This window comes from Quercus lobata, chromosome 4 (genome assembly GCF_001633185.2).
Source record: "Quercus lobata isolate SW786 chromosome 4, ValleyOak3.0 Primary Assembly, whole genome shotgun sequence".
Lineage (NCBI taxonomy): Eukaryota > Viridiplantae > Streptophyta > Magnoliopsida > Fagales > Fagaceae > Quercus > Quercus lobata.
The window spans coordinates 53,277,400-53,300,095 of NC_044907.1; the positions used below are offsets into that span (position 1 = coordinate 53,277,400).

General features: G+C 32.6%; 1 protein-coding gene and 1 long non-coding RNA gene across 2 annotated transcripts; both read right to left on the minus strand.

Moving 5' to 3' along the window:
• Positions 1–5,638: 5,638 nt before the first annotated feature.
• LOC115985443 (F-box protein At3g07870-like) lies at positions 5,639–6,754 on the minus strand. The gene has a single exon (XM_031108378.1). It carries the CDS (start codon positions 6,752–6,754, stop codon positions 5,765–5,767), a length of 990 nt encoding a protein of 329 aa, XP_030964238.1. The 3' UTR covers positions 5,639–5,764.
• Positions 6,755–18,176: 11,422 nt separating this feature from the next.
• LOC115984133 lies at positions 18,177–20,893 on the minus strand. The gene is made up of 3 exons (XR_004090406.1): positions 20,701–20,893; positions 19,649–19,735; positions 18,177–18,541 (listed from the first exon to the last, which is right to left on the minus strand). It is a non-coding gene; the product is annotated as an uncharacterized LOC115984133 (long non-coding RNA).
• Positions 20,894–22,696: the final 1,803 nt, after the last annotated feature.

Here is a 22,696-nt window from a genome sequence, read left to right on the forward strand (position 1 = left end):
CGAATTGAACCCTAGGTTTGATAAAGAAAAAAAAAATCAACTTTATGCGATTTTGATCGAAAATCTCAAAAAAATAAGAAATAGAAGAAGAAGAAGAAAACGAACCCTAATTTTTTGAAACAAAGTTCTAATTAAACCATCTGATGCAATCTGTATATTTTTTTAATGAAAAAATGTAGAAAATTTCAGATCCAATGTGAAATCGTATAAATTACCTGAAAATACGCCGAAATCGGTGAAGAGCAAGCAAAGCAAGCTGAGATAAAGCTTTAAACTGAGCAAATGGGGATGGCTTGTAAGGGAGAGGTTTGAGGAATAAAGAGAGAAAGGGGAAATGGCAGGACCTAAGACAAAGCAGAGAGAGAGAGAGAGCACAAAAGTTAGGGTTTTGGGTTTTAAGAATGCGTATAGGTTAGAGAGAGTGAATGAGTGAGTCGCATAAAAGACTGAAAAAAAAAAATAAATTTTTTTTTTTAAAAAAAAGTGAAATTTAAAAAATAGAAAAAAAATAAATAAATGCTGACGTGGAAAATTGTGGGAACTTCAAAAGCTTCGGTTATATATATATATAGATGATATGGGTGTTTTTGCGAAGTGTTTGTGGAAAAAAAAAAGTTTCTTATACTAAAATATACAGAAAAATTTAAATCGTCTGATGCAAATGCTCATAATAATCCTATATCTTAAAATTTAAGGAATTAGGTTTTGCTACCTATGGACATTCCACAAGTTTTGGTAATAAGGATAGATATATAGCACGAAAGTCAGTTTGCCATAATATCAATACAAGGTCTGTTACATCCCAGACCAGTAAGGTCATACATCAAAAGTGAAGCTAACTCCACAAGTGGAGTATCCAAAATAAGGAAGTTATGTTGTAGATGGACAACCGTACATCTTTGCGAGAGAATCAGCACAAGAGTTGGCCTCTCATAAGCAGTGGTTGATCTTCTAGTAGGGAATTTGGTTCGGCGAGGTCTTGCAATCATCAACAATAGATGCATATTTAGCATTTGAGAAATCATTATTGGTGAGCAAGCTAATTACAGAGTTGGCATCAATTTCAATTTCGAGTTTTCAACAAATTGAATTTACAGGAGAATGCAAAGGCCCAAGGGCATCCCTTATTGCCCACAGTTCAGCTTCTAAGCTATTAGCCCAACCAATCGATCTAGTGAATCCTTTCACCCATATGCTTGATAGGCTCTTATATGCCCGCCTCCACCAGCAAGGCCAGGACTCTTACTGTGCACATATAACAATTGTTGGTTAGAATTAGATGCCTGATCGTCAATGTATGATGCAAAGCAGAGAAGGGATGGGAGGCACCTACAGACTACAAGCAATGTTACCAAAACAGGTCTATATCACCAATTCAATTAGAAAACCTATGAGCCATTAGTAAAATTGGTTCAAAATTTGTGTTTATTGTTTTAGCTATTAGTTCATATCAGTCTTTTGAAAACTGCCGAATTTGACTTAAAACAAAACTTCAGTTATTGTCTCCCCGAGTTTCAGTTGAAATCCCTGCCATGCTCACCCAACATTTGGTCTTATGGCGTCATGGGCCTTGATCAAGTGGTGTCCAATTAACTCAATTGCTTACTTTAAATATTCAAAAAAAAAAAAAAATCAATTGCATTATGTTCAGATTGAATTTGGATCTCCCTGGATTACTTTGCAATTGGTTTTTGCAAGTGGGGTCTGTTGCCCTTAAGGTTTACTAAATTCCCTTGTCACTTGAATAAGGAACTAGAGAAAGCTGCTAGCAATGGATTATCCATAAACTCCACATCCTCAAAAGTGCAATGTTATGTGCCCTCCAAATAATCCACATTAAACACAAAGGAACCATGTTCCAAATATCCGATAAATGCCCTTTCATGAGCAACCATGCAATGAACAAATCAAAAGATGGTATACCATTTCTCCATTACAACAAGACATACTACACTAAATGTTGAAAAGAATAGTTTGGAAATCCTAAACTAATTAGATATTGAACCTTTTTTCTTGAGTAATTATATATATATATATATTTTTTAAGAAACAAACACACATAGACACACAAGAAAAAGGGAATGGGAATAGGAATGGGGTAGTTAAATATTGAACTTAATTATCAGGAACTAGTACTTATAACCTCAATCTCAATTAATCGCAGTAAGTTTTATATGTTTTATGTTTTCCTTTAAATGAAATTCAGCATTCACAACACCATGTATATTCTTATCATCACAATGTGTGCCACACCGCACACCCTCCCCAATATGATTTTTTTTTTTTAGATACTCCAATATGATAATTCTTGAAACACTAGCAAATATATTTTGTGGTAACAATATTTATTGCTTTAATATATTTTTTATATTTTCCAAATATTGGCGGATAAATTTGAGATACCTTCTAATATTGTTCAATTTTTTTAGTATTCTTACAAAAAGAGAAATGATATGACCACAACATTTTACAATAAATGCTAAGTTGCAAGTTATTACAGGTTATTATTGTTGAGGTAAAAAAACAATTTCAATGGTAAATTCAAATTAGAAATTAGAGCCAATAACAACTAATCACTTATAATTTGTAGTGAAAATGTTATTAACGTAACACGTCTCTTAAAAAAAATCATAAAATTTGTATTTAAAATGCATTTGAAGTCATCTTTTTCTATTGTTCCTACTTCCAACTGACTTTTCAAATACATCATAAATCTGCTTTCATATTCTTTTGAATTTATTTTTTTTAGAATTGTAATTACTCACTTTTCTTCTTAAGTTTAAAATATAGGTTGGATATAAAAGGTATTTGACAAATCTAAAATAAAATAAATATTTATTTGTTATACGAATAAAATGGGTTTTATTAAATGGGTCATTTCGGGTTGACAAAAATAAATTGGCATGTCAAACGTGTCTATTTCGGGTCACATGGGTTGACTTGCTTATGACTTAGATCTTATTGTGTTGCTTTTCGGTCAACCCGTTTATAACCCAAACCCGTTAAGGCACAACCCTAACCTGGAAAAAACCCATGTAGTGTTCATGTTGTGTTTGTGGGTTGGGTCAAACATTGAGACCCCTAGATTAAGGACTAATTTGGCAAGAAAAAAAGGGAAAAAATAATTAAAAAAACAAGTTAGCTTGACAACTTGTCACTTAACAGTCAAAACTAATTGAAGGTATGATTTTGCTAATAGAACCAAACTTTAGGATGTAAAATCAAATTTCTCAAACTTCAGGGTGTAAAATCCAAGTAACCCCAAACTTTAGGGGTGTACTTTGCAATTTACCCTAAAAATATATATAATATTACAAAAACATTTGTCCAAAGATGTTAAATTTTGATAAATTCAAGACATTTTAAAGGCTTTATTTCAGTTGTTACCATATCAAGAAGGTTATTGACATGCCCTTTCACAAAAAGATTAATAAATACTAGGAGGATATTTCAATCACAAGATCCACAAACATCAAAATCTGATAAAGCTCAATTATAAATGTTTCAAAGACAATTCTATATTTGAAATTTTATGATCAATATTCAATAACAAAAAAAAAAAGGTGCTCTAAGACGCAATGCAAATGTACAAATATAAGCCTTTATATAAGCAATGCAAATGCACAAATACAATTGAAATGAAAAGCAATGGGATTTAATAAAAACAGAGCATTAGAAAAATACTTTGTTGCCACTTTCTTGTACTCCACTAATGAAGAATGTCATAAAAAAATTCATTCTTTTTAAAAAGCCTTCCATATGTGTTCTAAAACATACCAATGTCTTCTCTCTCGAAGAGTTGGTGTGCAATACCAAAGTTTTTATTAGAAAATAAGATACTCTAAGGGAATCAGATTAGCTTATTGACTCTAATAAGATTAATTAAATAGCAAAATAGAGATGAGATCAAGAAACATAGTGAGAGAGAGAAATATAAATGAGAGAGACAGAGAGAAAAGAACTAAAAACCCAAAACCTAAACCTAGATAGTGGTGAGGAACAATAGCAAATCATTCAAAACCACCAAACCATCAACTTATAGAATAAACCAATAAATTGGAACATGATGAAAAACCCACGAAATCAAATTTTGGGTACCAATTTTCGTGGTTGAGCCGATGTTCTCAAATCTCCATTCTTTATCGTAGGTAGTTAAGCGAACTCTGACTGAAAGCCACGGTTTGGGGGTTGTAAGATGTGGCTGGTCGTTTTGCAAGACAGAGAGCTGCGTCGATTTTGTGAGAGAAGAGTTTCTTCCTTTGTTCTCTAATGAGAAGCGAGAGAGTGTCTTTTGAAGAAACCAAGAGAAAAGGAAAAGATTTGGGATGAGAGAGAAAGAACTCTTTATTTAGCCTCTTTTTTTTTTAAATTTTTTTACGAGAGAATAATGATTTGGAGTTGCAACAATGCTCTCTAGGTCAAGAGAGCTACTGTAGCAACTCTAAAAAAATATTTAGAGTTTAAAGGGGTTGTTGAAGCTTGTATTTTGTGTATTTGCTCTCCAGAAATAGTTTTGGACAGCCTAATCGAGATGCTCTAAGAAATGCCAAGAACCAGAAAAAGAGCTCCACATGGTTCTTATTCATGTCACAGCCTTCTAGAGATGAAAACAAATCTAAAGCAAGAAGGAATTGAAATGAAGCAAAAGGCTAAGTTGCTTAGAAGCACAAGAATGAGAAATCAACTCTTCAAGAGAAACACACAACTATGTAGATGTAGCAATACCTACAGGCATGCAACCAACCAGGCTTCAACCTGTATAGGAAAAAGGGGCATTTAGTACAGGATTAAAGAACTCGGTTATATATTCTTTCTTTCCTTTTTCTTTTCTTTTATTTTTTATTTTTATTTTATTTATTGCTGTATTTTCTTTAACACTCTCAAGTGCCATTGGGAATTCACAGGTTGTAGAATACCTCCAAACATCAGATCAATTCCTTGGAATAGATCAATGAATCCCACATTTATTTGTTTCCTCACTAGAATAAAAGCCTATTCACATATCTTCCCAATTAAGAAGTGAAAATTCCCCTCCTTGTCCTTCCCTGAACAAAGAGATATTAGACCCAATTCATTTTCTTTTCTTTCCTGCTTTCCAATATATTGATTTTGAAGTGTTTGGTTTTCTAGAATTTTGCTCAAGACTTAAATTCATAAGATTGTACCAACTAGTTGATGTCCATACTCAAAGTCAAATATAGTTCAAAATTATCCTTAGATTGACACACAACTAGAACAGTATAAGGATGCATCATCAACCGGATTTTACCATTAATGCCCAGGTGAAAAGCCAACGAACTTAAAAGCCTAACAGATACGTACTTCTTAAATTCTTCTTCTTTAGCCAAACCAAAAAGTTCAGTATGCTCATTCCATAGCACTGTAGACTATAGAATGTTTCTTTAGGATAAACAGCACAACAGACCGATAGAAAGACAATGTTTAAGCAGCGGAATGTACTTGTTGATTAACATGAGCTGACAATAAACATGTGATCGAATCCATCTAAGGAAAACATGATAAAATCTCATATATATCTATGTCTCTTAGAGAACAGAGATAGAATGATATCGCAAGATCAAGTGATACAATAAATATCAAATGCAAATATCAAATACTAATATATAATAGCCACAACCACAAAAGGATGATACGAATCCGGTACATAAAAAGAGAGAAAAAAAAAAATGCTTTTCAAAATACTAACATGCCTACTGCAACAGGTAAAAGCATGAAAAGGGTTTCAATTCATCCATACCACTTCTCAGTAAGATTCCACATTTGCACCATCAAGTAAAGCAAGGTTCTCCATGTAACCATCCATAGCTAAAACATTTTCACCTTTAATACTAGTAGCCTTCTCATGTAGAGTTTCAGGGTCAATTAAAACGTACTTGTTTTTCAATCTGGACCTCTTTGTCTTCTTATAATTCTTTTGAATTAGAAGTGGACCATCCTTGGTGAAACCAATCAAACGAGTCAAGATTTTATTTGATACAACAAAAATTGCATTTTCAGCTGATACAACACAAAGTTTATTCCAAGATTCATGCACACCATACTCCCTCATCACCCATATGGAGATCAACGTGCCATGTGGTTGTTCTCCCAATATAGATAAAGCCAGTTTCCCCTTGAATGATATAAGACACTTCTGTTCTTTGAAGGAACCACGTTCAACATCAGGTAGCGGTAGCTCATTGAATTTCTCACTATTGACATCAAACGACAATATCATTCTAGTATTGCGCATCCCTTGTCCTTCTCTTCTTTCCATCCTAATAAGCATCCAATGCAAATGTCCACTAACAAATGGGGATGGCATATCAGAGTTAATTTGGTAGTACACAACATTGGGACTCCACGAGATTCCGAGGTCAACTATTTCCCATGAATCCAAACTAAATGTGTACATCATAATCTTGGGTTTATGATAATCAAACCAAATCCTCACAACCTTGTAGTCGTTATTTTGGGAATCATAAGCAAATCCGAGTGTACCACGTCGATGGGGTTTCAAATTAGTACAAGAAGGTAACCTCTTGAATTTTCTAATGCTGGGGTTCCACAAGTACATATCAGCGTCCAAATTCCAGAGACACAACAAGCCATTGCATGAATTCACAAAGAAAGCAACTCCAGACTCAAAACTGAAGGGAATATTTAACTCAGATATACTTTCAAAGGTGCGGTCGCAAGCGACCGTACAGACTTCACTTTTACGAGGAGAATTGAAATTCATATTCTTCTCCATGTGTATGACATAGCCATCATCATCATCATCATCGTGATTGTTAAGGTAGCGGGTGGAAATGAAATTTGAAATGAATTTGGGGCCATTGATGTAAGATTTCCATGATTAACAAACGCACCTGAATCTTAGGAGCGATTTCAATATGGAACACAATGTCGTATGGGAGATGATGTTCTTTCTGACGTCGGAGGATAGGTTGATGTTGTCGAGCTTCTTTCGCTTGGGCCATTTTTTTTCAACAGAGAGAGTGGCTGTGTTTTGCTGCCTTTGGTTTGGTTTATTATGTATATAGGCTTATTTTTTTAAACCCTAAATATGTGTTTTTTAAACACTTCATTTTGATTCTATAAAGATTAAAAAGAAAAAGTCCATATTTGCCTGAGAACATTACAATATTATCCATTGTCACTAACGCAATTAACAAAGAAACGGCTTTTGTCCAATGCATCATGTTAGGATGTGGATACGTGCGCAATGCACTGATGCAAACTTGACCCGATTAACAAAATTGGAAATTTTAGATAAAGTCGGCTCAATATAATTAGGGCCTAAGGCGAGAATTTTAGGAGTGTCAATTAAATGAATTTATTTAATACTAATGAAGCTAAGGTTAATTTCATGAATCATAAAATAATTTTATGAATCAATTCTAACCAAGCAAAAGTTAATTTTTGATAGAATATGTTTATGATTTTCAATTGGGTAGAGTTTTTATTTATTTATTTTTAATATATAATATTTTGGAGGTCTTTTGGAGGTGAAGAAAATAGTACACAACTATTTTTATTTATTTATTTATAAACCATATATCATCATACAATCTTGGATAATGCTAAATTTACTATAAACTTTATTACATAAAACACACAAATTGAAGAGACAATAAATGTGATGTGATGTGGCAATGGATGTGATTGGTAGACTTCAACTAAGATGTGCATAGGTTGGGTTGGGTCAGGTTAAGGGGTTTTTTCAATCCATCCTACACGATTGAGTTGAAAAAAAAAAAAAATCAACCCAACCTAACTCATCACAAGAGTCTAACCTAACCTAGATGGATCGGGTTGCAGCAATGGGTTGGACATATGAAAAAAGGAGCATTAGAACAACAAATTTATAAGATTACCAACACAAATAACGACAGATTTACTAATCAAACCTGAGCATAGCACCAAACCAATACAAATTTTTTGATTAGTAGATCAAACCAACACAAATAAAAGCATATTTACAATCTTATAAATCGGTTGGTAATTCATCAAACCAAAAGAGTAAATAAAAAAAATCATATAATATATATTTAATATAGGTGGGTAAAGTTGAATTAGGCAGATTTGTGAATCTACTGACCCACACTGAACCCACTAAAAAAAAATTGGCAACCCAACCCAGCCCATCAACCCCAAAAAGTAGACCTAACCCAATGGGTTGAGTTGGATTGGGTCAATTTGGGAGGATAGATGGGTTCCACACACTTCTAACTTTAACTACCTAATAAATAAATGTTTGAATTTTTTTTTTTTTTTTTTTTTTGGTGATTGGAGACATATAAATTTTGTAATATCTCTAACATCATTCTACAATTTTGGTGCTTTTATAATAAAATGGGGCCTTTTTTTTAAAAGGATTAAATCTTTTAAAAATTGGGGGATTTAGGCCTAAGCCTAAGTTGCTTAGGCCTTGAGCCACCCGTGAATTTAGGCTGCAATCAACTTAAGATGCTTTGCATGCATTGATTTTCAAGTTGGATGTTTGAAAACTTCATGCTCTACCTTGAGGGAGTGTATTGAGATTCAATTCTTATAAGATCACAAATTTTGTGTCATAACTTTTAACATAATCGATCCATCACTTTGTTTTCATCGCTCACAATTAATCATTTCGAAACTGCGAAAAAAAAATTGTGGCATAAAGGTCGTGTCCACAAACATTCTCATTGAGATTAGCTTCATTTCAAGAGAAGATTCCATGGTTATCATGTTGTTATTTCAATTCAAGTTGTTTTATCTTCACCTTATCTTTACCTTATCTCTTTTATATATTATCTCATTTATTTGACTTTATTTTGATACACTTTATTGCGACTGCAACAAATTATATTTAAATAGATCAAGATTATCTAGAATTATTAGGGAATTCTACTAGATAGAGTTCCTTTAATTTTGACATTTCTTTCATAATAAATGGTCTAAATTATGACATGTCATCAATCTAATAGCGAAATTCCTAAAATATGATTTTGCAAAACAACTAAAAGATATTAACATCTTAAGGTTATGAAAGTGAACATCGTGAAGACATATTATTCATCCCCTCTCTTCACAACCTACCTTTCGTGTGTGTTTATGTGTGTATATATAAATAATATTAAATTTGACATTATAGTAAGTTCATACAACATGTAACCAAATAAGCGATACTATTAACTATACTTATAATATCGAATAATTATCATAGAAAAGAAGTTGCTAACATTGTGATTATTGATAAATTTATTCAAATAAATGACAAGTTTTAATATATATTAATAGTTTTTTTGGATTGAATAATGTCAAAGATATTTCCATTTAATTGTGTTAATAATAAAAGTTTTTTTTCAAAATAAAAATAAAAAGAATTGATAATTAAGGTGGTCATTGAGTAGATAATGTCAAAGTTTGTTGAGGGGAAAATTCTGATGTTCCCAAATGGAATATGGGGTAGCCAAGCCGAAACTCGACGATGGACCCTTGAAATAAAGCCCAAAGGCTATCGGTATGGTGTAAGTCTGCCCAAGCGAGAGATAGAGGCTGCACCCTAACAAGAAGACAACAATAAAGTATAATAAACACATTAATGTTGTTAATTTGTTAAATTATTAGTCCTTTTACGGCGTCATAGTTCAAATCATTCCTCTAGCGGTACGGTATTATCTCCAATGGTAGGGGTGAAATTATACATAGAGTCCAGCAGTCAATGATCAAATAAATTTAGGAAAGTGTTCACTCCTAGGGGTCCTTGTGTGTCTTGGTTAAGGGAATTTATAGTACTTTCAGTCATCATTACATCAATGTGAGCGAAAAAATCAATTGTTACAAATACATTATAATAAACAATAATTAAAGGCTCCATAATTACAAATAAAAGAGGAAAAATAGGATGGAATGAAGGGAGAGAAAGATCCCCAGCTCAGTGCAGCAAGTATTAGACTAAGATTTTGGTGAGTGTGTGTTCATAAGACATGAATGAGACAATATGGGCTATTTTGAGTGAGTGGGATGAGGTTAACTCTGAGGTTAAGGCTTTTTGTGAGTAGTGGTCTATTTGTGACTAGTTGAGAGACATTTATGGGCTGTGATTGTGTGAAAGGGGAAAAGAGTGTCTGAGATTGGATGAGTGTGGGCTAAAGATAATGAGTGGTGAGCTTGAGGAAAGCTAAACCACGAACAAAGTAGTAAACAAACCAAGGGTTTCAGAGGGAGTGACTGTCTTGGTTAGTTATGGGATGTTTATGGAGTAGGAAGGTGTAAGCAAGGTGGTGAATGTTGGTTTTATGGTGACTATAGGCTGAGAAAGGTTGTGAGTGAGCTCAAGAGAGCTTGGGGAAGCTTAAAGAAAGCAAATAGGGATTGAATTTCTGCAGAGTTTAGTTAATGACAGAAAATTTTTAGAGAGGCTTCCTCCTCCATTATGGGCGGAGGTGTGTGTCTTTTTATAATGGAGCTTGAGAGAAGTATTGATTGACAAGAATTCGAAAATGCATGACTCATCAGGGGTGACAAATCAAGGTTAAGTTTCTTGAGAATTTTTGGTCAGCAGTAAGAGATTCACTTTAGGGGCCGCCTTGCTTTTTTGGGTAATGATGGGATTTTAGAGCTTTTTGCATTAAGTGCCAAGATTTTCGGTGCTGAGCTTAATTATTGTGTATCAAGAGTGAATCCTAATGCTGCAAACTGAGATTTGATCCTCCAAGAAGTAAGATTTCAACACCCCAAACTAGGTGTCAAGTTTTAGTCTACTTCAGGGGGTTCCGCTCGAGACCCCTTTATGCCCTCCAAACCACATGTTCCCAAATTTTCCTCTTCAGGATTCATGGGCTTGGTACATGAATCATGTCTTGATCGTTTTTAACATTTATAGCATCAATTTGTTGAAGTTTGGATAATTTGGTTTTAGCTCCCCTTCCGCTGGAGGTGCAGTCTTGAGGAAGATCATGGAGTCTCTTCATCATTTTGACTTCAGCTAATATGACAGCCCTTGGGCACTGTTCACATCAGGCAGAGGGTGGTAGAAAATTGATGGGACAGCCCTTAGTCCATTCTCAAAAGCTTGGTTCCCTTGTATGAGTCTCTAGTTGCCTTTTGGTTAGTTGTTTGTGTTTTTTGCTTGGGCTTGCTTACATGGGCTTAGTTGTGTGCACATGTTGCCATGGGCTTTCATTCCTCATGGATTTTATTAGTAAATATTTTTGGGTTTTTCATAAATACTTGCAATGGGCCTTTGAGCAATTAGTTGTAATGTTTGAAACAATAGGACAAGTTTCAAAATACTTTTGTAAATACTATTTACTTTGATGAATTCCATGTTGCAATAATGTTCATGGTTTCTAATAATCGCATCATAACTTAAATGATTAGCTTGTGGGTTTGAATGTTTACCATGAGTGTCGAAGGCGTATATTATAAATGTCACGATGCAAATGATGTCCATGTATTTCATGGGTTTATAACAATAAATATATGTCATGGGTCTAACAATCATAACTTTCCATGGGCTTTTGATAGAATAGTGCCAAGTAGTTAGCTTGGGCTTATAATAGTGCCAACGTAAGTTGGGTTTTTGATGTTTCCAATGAGAATTGGGTTTTGATATTGCCAATAAAAATTGGGCTTTAAATAGTGCCAACGTAAGTTGGGTTTTTGATATTGCCAATGAGAATTGGGCTTTGATGTTGCTAATGAAAATTGGGCTTTGATATTGCTAATGAGAATTGGGCTTTGATGTTGCCAATGAGAATTGGATTTTGGATAAATAAATTGCCATGTGTTTAAATCATGGGCTTTGATCATAGATTTGAATTCCATTGATAAAATTGTTTTGCCATGGACTTGAATCATGGGCTTCTTAAATATTGCCAAGCATAAGTATTCTTGGGCTTTAAATAGAACATGATAATAAAATTGGATAAAATATGAGTTTTGGGGGCTTTTTGTGGTAGTTTATATCATAACCCAATTTAGATAATGAGATATGAAGCATTTGTGATTAACATAATAATAGAGCAAAAAATATTTGGGAAAACCCAATAACTTATTAGTGGTGTTTGAAAATAAATAGGTGGTACCCAAAAAAAATTAGGTGTAAAAAAAAGTACCCTAACAAAGTTGAACCCCCCACCTCTCCAAATAAGTAAGGCCTCGCTCTTTCTAATTAAAAGTAGGGGGGGGGGGTGCTCCCGTTTGAAGTGGCAAAGGTCCGTGGTCATTCTAAAAATATAAATACCTATTATTTAGGGCCAAAATGGCCAAGTACCATCTTTGGCCTAAATGTTTTGCAATCTACCATTATTCTTGAAATATTTTGGAGAGTACGACTATTTTGAAACTTGAGTTTGTGAAACTCGAGTTTCAGATGTAACTCGAGTTTCAGATGTAACTTGAGTTTCAAAAACTTGATTTTTATAAAAAAATGCCACGGTGGCCCCGCTGACCTGGAATTTTTTAATTATAAAAATTTGAAAATAGAACTCAAGTTCTAAAAACCCGAGTTTCACTTTACAATTCATACATTAGATCCACTTCTATTGGGCTGGGAAAGGGACAATAGGTAGTAGGAGTGTTTGCGGTGTGGTGCAGTTTAGAGTTTTGCCAAAATCATAACCGCACCGCACCTCATTTTTACGGTCACATGTGTGGTGCTATGTATAAGATGTGGTTTGAAGTCAGTATATTTTTCAAATTTTGGGTTTTTTCTACCCAACCCAAAACTAATTTTTCCCTTTGTTTTGGACCAAGTTTTAAACTATTGAGCTAGTTTTTCATTATTTTGGGTTGGCTTTCCTAGTCAACACTTGCTAAGGTTATCAAACTTTTTTTTTTTTTTGGGAAAACTAGGGTTATTAAACTATTAATAATATATTTAAAATTAAAAATAAATAAATATCTTAATTTATAAAGAGGGTGCAGTGCGGTGAGGTTTGTGCAGTTTTTTTATTATAAAACTACTAACTGTACTACACCATGCGGTGCGGTGCACTGTTACTTGCGGTATGGTGCGGTTATGCCATTTTGCGAGCGGTTTGGTACGGTTTTTGTGGTTTATGCGGTCTAATGAACACCCCTTTGTGAGAGACCGAAAAATTTGGGTGCTCTCAAAAAAGAGATTTGGGTGCTTTTAAGGGCACCTCTCTTTTTGGGTAAATGGTGTGGAGTCGCCACTTATTTTTTATTCAAAAAATAAGAAAAATTAAATACAAATTACATGATCAAAATACTTCATTGTCATTGATTGAATAAACAAAAGTACAACTTTGGTAAATTAACCTCACAAGGCTTTGGGTCCTAGTTACAATCTATGCAAAAGAATACAAAACTTTGGTCCTAGTTACAATCTACCAAAATTAAAAGACAAAACACTAATCTACCTATCCAAAAATCCTAAGCTTGGGGGTTAGTTTAAGGAATGGGAAGGTGATAGGCACCCATTCTACCCAGATATAGTCTGGTCTTCTAAACTCTAATGACCAATATACCATTTTTTGCATGATTTTGAATGTTATGTTGAACACACATGACAAAAAATAATTTAAATAAATTTTCCTTATGAATGATGTCCTCTTTTAAAAAAGAATATTCATATCTATTTTGAAAATAAAAAAATTGGATTTGATTTGAAAAATCAAATCTGTTTTTTAAGTAAAAGAAATAATACGATTTTTTTGTCAAAAAGGATTAGATTTATCTTTGTGTAAAATTAAAAAGGTGATTTTATCAAGAAGAATCAGATTTGTTTTTATGTAAAAGAAAGAATAAGATTTTGGTTAAAAAGTATTAGATCTATTTTGTGTAAAAAATTCGATTTGTAAAGAAAATCGGATATATTTTTATGTAAAAGGAATTTAAAAAAAAAAGACTTTTTGTTAAAAAGTATTAGACCTGTTTTGTGTAAAAAAATGGATTTGTAAAAGAAAATCAGATCTGTTTTTATGTAAAAGAAAGAAAAAGATTTTTTTCAATGAGGATCCACATTTATAAGATAAATTTATCATACATGCATCATATAATAATAAAAGACAAGAATGCAATCTAACTTTCAATTCCTTTTTTTAAATTTCAAACTCTGCAATTTCATAACAAAGAAAACTTTTTCTAAAAAAATCAAATCTGTCTTTAATGAAAATGCAGATTAGTTTTTGTGTTAAAAAAATTTAGATCTGTATTTAATGAAAAAACAGACCAGTTTTGCACTAAAAAATTTAGATCTGGAAAATACAAATAAGTTTTTGAGATTAAAAAAAATTAGATTTGAAAATATAGATCAGTTTTGAGATTTAAAAAAATCAGATCTGAAAAATATAGATAGTTTTTGAGCTAAAAAAAATCAGATCTGAAAAATACAGATCAGTTTTGGAGCTTAAAAAATCAAATCTAAAAAATACCGATCAGTTTTGTGTTAAAAAATCAGATCTGTATTTAGTGAAAATACAGATCAGTTTTGGGTAAAAAAAAAAATCAGATATGTATTTAGTGAAAATACAGATCAATTTTGGGTTTAAAGAAAAAATCAGATCTGTTTTGAGTTTTTTAAAAAATTAGATCTAAAAATACATATCAATTTTTTTAGTTTTCATAAAGAATTTTGTTAGTCATTGCAGATTTTGAAACTTAAGAAAAAGAATTACAATAAACAATCACCTAAGCACACGTTAAAGAAAATTCTAGCAACATATTTAAGCATGGTAATTATATATCAAGAAAAAAACATAATAAACATGCTAAACATATTCATGCATCAAACAATAACAAAAAAAATTAATGAAAGAAGAAAAGAAAGAAGAAAAACAGAATACCTCTTGCATGAGCGTGCTCTTTTAATGAATGAATATTTTACAAATCTAAGAAGTTTGTTCACCTCTTTGAGTTCTAAAATACCTTACTTACAAAAAAGAAGTTCCTAAAGCAAAAGCTCTCCAGAACGTGTTTAACATAAGGGGAATTGAAAAGTTAGAAGAGAAGAGCCCTATAAAGAGGGGGTCAGAAAGAGTGCTGAATGTAGGGAGGCCTCCCGAATTTATAGAGGTTGGAATGCTTAAAAAAATGAGCAAAAAAATGTATGGGGAAAATTCCTAAAAAAAGGAGATTTGGATAAGACTACGCTAATTTTTCAGATCCAAACAGCTTTAGTATTTTGATCATATCGTTTTACTCAAAATTCAGATTAAGATGGAATTTTGATAGTGTTTTACTCAGAACTTCAGTGCCATAGTGCTTTTACCTTAAATCCACATATGGTCCCATTAGTGGTGGCGTCAGGAATTTAGGTTGGAGGAGCAAGATTCAAAGACAAGATTGAAAGTAAAAAATTAATCTAAAAAAATTAATCAATATTAATAACAAAATAAATAAACAACTATATGATAATGAAATTGTCATATAGAATCTACTTTAATTTATTTTTTCACACTTAGCTTATTTTACTCAATTGCCCTTGACGATTTTTCATATTTTGAAACTGTTGCATGATTTCTTCGCACTCAATAGTCATGAATATATTTTTCTCAATATATGTGACTAAGAAATCATTCACCCACTAATCTCCTATTCGATTGCGTAATAGATTTTTAATTATGTTCATTGCTGAGAAAGCACTTTCAACGATAGCTGTTGTGTACGATTTTAGACCCCTTAAAACATAACCAGATTAACCTAGTTAATTAGTCAAATGATTACTTAGTCAAATTATTCAAATTTAGGTTAACACAAATATATCATATCATGTAAAGTAGTGGAAAATAAATAACACAAATATATGATGACCTAGGAAAACCAAACCGGTAAAAAACCTGGGGAAGATATAACCTAGCTATGCTCAAGGTAAAATAGATTCACTATGAAAGAATTAAAGTTTACACAATAGCGACTTAGACCACTAACATCCTATTGCTACCTCAAGTAGGAAACTTACTACCACGATCACGTGACAACTCCGAGTCCATGGACTACTTCTTTCTTAGATATACAGCAAGCACAAGTACTCCCACTTGTGTATCGTTAAGCTCTTTATGCAGCAACTGAACCGATCATCAAGTTCTTGACATAATCTTGATTCTTGATAACCCTAAGTATATGTGAAGGCAAACACCTCTAGATCTCACAAGAGATTCACATACACAGCATAAACAACAACAATAAAAACGTGGCTAAGGTTTTTCCTTTTATACTTAAGGCAAAACATAAAACCCTACACGGCAAACGGGCTTGGGTTGAGTTGGAAAATTTTGCAGAAAAATAATCTACACGAGCTTCGATCGATCGAGCCAGACAGATTTACACAGTAAATCCTGCAGTACACTCAATTCCAACTTTACACATAAACATACTTTGAGCAAGTCTAAAATAAGACCAAACGTTTTGATCATGATTTGCCAACATTACAAAATGAAATTCTAATACATTTAAACCTAAAGTCTTAGAACCCAACATGTTGCAACTAGTAAGATCAATGCCAAAGTCACTAATGAGTAAACCAATGGATATGAAACGTCCTTTTTTATTTCTACCATTTTTTCAACAAGCTGTCCAATTCCTTTAAGTGCTGAAAACTCTTCAGTGGACCGCATGTCATGGATGTATGTCGCAATTTGGTTATCCAAGAAAGAAACTTGAACTGTTGAAAAATCACTTGGATAAAATTGAGCAAGCCGAATCAATATCTCCTTGTTGAATGTTGTAAATAAGTTATCTGGGTTCAAACATGCAACACAAAGTAATAATTCAAAAATTTTAAAACGACTATTAAGTTCTTGAAGTTGCATATCTATAACAGTATAAAAAAGCTCCATTGGATAATGATGTGAACTTTTCATGTTTTGAGCTTTTCGTTGTGGCCGAGGTTGATATAAATCATCCATATCAAGAACAACAATATTATTTTTTGCACAAAATGCAAAAACCTCCTCTAGCAAAGAGTTCCACCCATCATTTCTCATGACTTGTAAACGTTGCTTTGAAATATCAACCAACTTCACAGCATTCACAATATCTTGATCTTTTCGTTGTAATGCCTGTGACAACTCATTACTTATGCCAAGCACACCTTTCATCAAATGTAAATCAAACACAAATTCAAATGTCCGAAGTAAACCAATTAAGATATTTGCTACTACTCTCTGATCAGAATCTAAACCATCTTCTATATAGTTACAATCACATCAATTACAGAAGAAAACACGTGAATAAGATTAACAAGTGCACCATAATGAGAACTCCAACGTGTATCTCCAGGTCTTTTTAGACTCATTTCTTGATTCAAGCCACGACCAGTTGAAATTTCATTATTTTTTAGTGCTTCTATAACTTTAGCACTACGTTTTTTTGCGAAGAATATCACGATGTTTGCATGATGCTCCGACAATATTGAATACCTTTGCAACCAAGTTAAAAAAGGTTGCAATCTATATGTGATTTTTTGCTACTGCAACTAATGTTAGTTGAAGTTGATGTGCAAAGCAATGGACAAAATAGGCAGAAGGATTATATTTCGAAATAAGAGTTTTTAGTCCATTTAACTCGCCTCGAATGTTGCTTGCCCCGTCGTAGCCTTGTCCCCGCAATCTACTAATGCTTAAGCTACACTTATTAAATACTTCATCAATTGCACTCTTTAGTGTCACTGTTGATGTATTATTAACATGTGTAATGCCTAAAAAGCGCTCATTCACATGTCCCAGTTTGTCTACAAAACACAAAGCAATTGCCAATTGTTCTTTTGTAGACATATCACGTGATTCATCAACTATAATAGCAAATTATGAGTCTCCAATATCTTTAATAATATCATTTATTGTCTCAACGACTGCAACATTTGCTATTTTTTTTGGATATCAAGAGAGGTCGTTTGTTTATTTTCAGGAGCATTTTCGAGGACTGCCTTATCAATTTCTTCATTGTGATTTACAAGAAACCATAATAATTCAAGAAAATTTCCTTGATTATTGGAGTCTTTAGATTCATCATGGCCACGAAATGCTAACTCAACTTGCTATTTTTATTCTTAAACTAGGATCCGTGGGAAGATTTGCAACATCCACTTCAATACAAGTTCGTTTAGGATTTGATCCTTACTCATTATTATGATTAGGTGTCACGCCCCAAACCCAAGAGGGTCCAAAGCGTGAGGGAAGAACCATTAAAAGAGAGAACGTAGGAGATTTTTTTTTCTTCCATTTGATAAAATAAATAAATATATTGATCTCTCCACAATACAAGTCAGAGCTCTATGACACATTTACAAGCAAAACAAACTACAATCATGTGACTCCAAATACGCTTAACAATCCAACGTTCCAAATAAAATAAACACAAAGTCATGATCCTCTTTAAAGTATGCAACCCCAATAGAAAATCTAGACCTACCACACCCAAGGCTAACAGACCTGAAGTATCCAACCTCCAATCGAATTGATTATGATCTCATTGAACTTTGCAAGATTGAGTCACCAACCAATCATAGCATAAATCTCTCACTTAGCATAATGCTCCAATCACCACCAATAAAACAAGCTCCATGCCTGAGGTATAGAGAATTTATCTGAAAAATTGTTGGATAGTAGGATGAGCTAAAGCCTAGTAAGTAACATAATTAATGGGGGTGGGGGAAATGCAAGTTTCATGATTATAAACAGTTTGCAAAACATGTTTTAGTTTGGGAAATTGCTAACTGGATACTGCAAGATCATTTTTTGTAATAATGTAACAAGAATGATTAGATGATGAAACACAAAGTTTCTCAAAATAATACCATGAAACTGTATATTAAAATCTGTGAGCAATAACAATATAATTTCCAAAGCCATAAAATCTACATACGGTAATTTTATCACAAATCTACCATACTAGCACATAGACCGGTCAGGGGATCCACCCATTCACAACTGGCATGATATTGTCCTCTCTGGTATGCAGACTCTTGGCCCCATGGACAGCAGCCTCACCTATACGCTCAAGATTTTTCTCTCCCCCCATGGGCAGCAAAGAGAGTGCGTCATATAGGACCTCTCTTGCATGTGGTCTTTTTAGCCCATGGGTAGCAGCCTCACCCACACACAATCAAGGAACCTCTTCCCCCCATGGGCAGCAGGGAAGAACGCGTCATCCAAAGTAAAAGGGCACTAACCTAGATTTGATTCCGTTATCACAAAGACAAAGGAAACCAAATCGGGTGATCATCGGGAAATCGCACATGGCATGGTGTTAAAACAACTCATAGGTTACATTACCTTGAAACACATAGTTCATATCCAGGTAGTTTCAGAAAACCTTAAATAATCTAACTTCTACAAAGTTTGTAAAGTTTTCTACTTCATTCTTGTCAAGAGATTTTCTATCAATTTCCCAAATAATACAAGACAAGATAAGCATCTTTAAATTTTTCAATACACCATAAAATCAATGATTTTCTTATCAAAGACTAAATAAAAGATGCTCATTTTTTTCTATATCAACAATTCATGCATTTCCCCAAATGCAATACCAAATATGATGCATTTCCATATATAATCATATATATATTAAGGTTACGACACAATAGTTTTTAGGAAAATATAATTTTCATAGGTAGTTTCCAAAAACGTGTCTAACCCAAAAACATTTATATAACATTGTTATTTTTAAAAATCCCATTAAAAAAACTACTTACCTCGGAAGGCCAACCAATTTTACCTCAACTGGGCACCATAAAATCAACTAATCCAGTCACTAGGTCCATCACCAAGAATATCGGAACCTAGAAACATAATGATTAATCCTATCAATAACAAGGCCTTTCACAAAGTACCAGGACACTTATCTCCATAAATCGAACAATACCCTAAAATCAAACCAAAGACCCTAAAGTCTAGCTTGCCCATCCTAAGACAAGTACCCTTCCCAAGAAACTCATGGTGCTTACACAACCAAAACATTTTAAATTCACTACCGCAAAAATGTGCATCATAAGATAATATAACATACTCATGAATCTCTTTGAGTACTAAATAGTATATTTAAGCCAAGATAAGATCAACCAAGGTATGGGATTAATTCCACAATTTCTCAGCGTTTTAGTCTTACTTTCAGATTCAGTACATAACAGGGCAGCCATTTGTAAAAAATTTTTGGTCATTGAAAAGTTATCCGATTAATTCAAAACTTTAAGGGAACATTCCCCTATATGTATAAAATGTACCACAGAAATTTCAGCCCAAAAAGATTTTTCTGTAATTTATTAAAAATCATGCATTGCGGCTGACTCAAATCTGTCATGACAGCTTTAGAAAATTTCTATAGTTGTAAGACTAGCCCAAATTATTTGAGAATTCACCCACATTAAAACCACCAGATTTAAAGCATATTAAAAACAAGGAATCAAACCCAAAAATCTCATATAAACAACTTATCAAACACTTGGTATGCAAAAACAAAGCACATGCTCACACTCCAATTTCAGAAATCCAAAGTTAACACTTAAAAAAAAATCAACCTCAAACTTCCACAAAATCAACTCATACGATTTGCTCAAGGAAACCCAAGTTTTTAACCATGAAGAAACCCCAAATGATCATCATTTGTAAAAGCCCTTAACCATTTAACAAATAAATCCACCAATTCAAAAACCCATGTACTCAATCACATGTATACCACTCATGTAGCTTAGATTAGAAAGAAATCTCAGAAAAACTTGAAAAGCTACCAAACAATTAAGAGTTTTACCTTTAAAGCTTGAGAGAATGGAGCGTATGGGGTTTCTAATGGGGTTCTCCGGTGAAATCCGCCAAACGTGGTGGTAGATGGTTGGTTTACTGGTGAGGAAGTGAGAGAATTAGAGGGAGCTAGAGTGTGTATATTGTGTGGGCTTCGGTGGCTGAGTGAGATAAGGAAATAGAGAAATGAAAGAAGGGGTATACGTATGGTGATAAGAGAAAGGGGTTGTGTTGATGGGAGCATTGTGGACCATTTGTTCCAAAATATTTTGGGATCAAAATTACAACTTTATCCTTAAAGTTTCTTCCATATTTAAATTGGCCCATTCCAAACTTAACTAAATACTATCACATGCCCAAATATTCAAAACTCCTCCATAAAATAGTTAACCACATTGATTAAAAAAAAGACCAATTTAGATATTATTCTCATTGGAAAAATTGCTTTAAAAAAATATTTGGGGTGTTACATTAGGATTCTTCATAATCTCAATTAACTACAAATATATATATATCATATCATTAAAATAAAGAAACAAAATTACAATTTATGATTAAGAATAATAAAATGAAGAGATCATTATAAATACAAATAGTTTAAACATATAATTTGAATTATAAATTTATGGTTAAGAATAGTCAAATCAAGAAATCCATCTAAATATAAACAGTTTAAACATATAATTTGATTCTTAAAAAAATGAAATAAAATAAAATATAAAGGAAAAGTATTAAGAGTATACATACCTGTGAATATTTGAAAGTATGACTTAAAACCCAACTTGAATGCTTTTAAAAACTCCATAGAAACTCTAGGTCCAAAGAAAGAGATTGGTATGAAGAGAAATTTTTTTACTTTTTTTTATTTTTTTCAGAGTTCTATGCTAGTACTGATTTCTATTCTGGGTAGGCGTAGCAAGGTTGTTATTTTTTATTTTTTTTAATCATTATCAAGTGGAACCCACGGTTTTATATTATAGTTGTAGACTTGTAGTACGTTTTTGTCTAGTCCATCAAGCTTTTATGTTCAGACTACTATTCAATGAATTAATGTAGAGATTTTTTTTTTTTTAATCATTACTAAGTGGGATCCATTGGTTTTATATATAGAATTGTAGTAGGCGTAGAAGTCTACTAGGAAAGGTACCGTGAATTGAGATTAGATTTTTTTTTTTGGTATTTTGTAATTTGTTTTAGGGGGCAAATAAAGTATTTCAGGTCATTATAATATTACTAGTCGCTAAACCCGTGCGATGCACGGGAAAAACTATAAAATAAGTTTAGAAGAGAGTATCATTATATTAAGTTGAAATAGTTAGCATAATAATAACTAAAAAAAGAGAGGAATATTTAGCATAAATGTATGAAATGCTTTTAAATAGGAAATGACATTAATAATACAATGTAAGATGCCATTTGAAAATTATTGATATAAACTATCCAATAGACATTGCATTCATTCTAAAATAAGTTATAGTCATAAATAGCATTTTTTTTTTTAAGAAACAAATCTTAATAACATTGTATAACTAAAAAAAAAAATGTCTATTGGATAGTTTAAAACATATATTCATAGATAATTGCATTTTTTATAGTATATTTTCTTAAAAAGAAAACATAATACATAAACCTTTGAATTATTATTTTTTATTTTTTTGACAGTAATGATTTATTAGCAAAATCTAGCAAAAATAATAATATTAATACTAAATGTAACACATTTAAATAAAAGGTTTATATAACATGTACATATTAAAAAGTTTCATTCTAATGTTATGAATGTAGTTTCGATGCCCATTTCAGTTTGTCTATTAGAATAGAATATGAACAATGCTAAGGATATTAAAAATCCCACATCGCCACAAAACAAAAATTGTGTCCTTAACATTTTCTATAAAATATTTCAACGTTGACATATTAGGTCCGTTTGGATTGAATTTATTGTTGCTGAAACTGAAAACTGAAAACTGAAAACTGAAAACTGAAAACTGAAAACACTGTAGCAA

Excerpts from the sequence above, each read along its gene's own strand:
- LOC115985443 (XM_031108378.1), bottom strand. The coding sequence starts at position 6,754 with ATGGAGAAGAATATGAATTTCAATTCTCCTCGTAAAAGTGAAGTCTGT.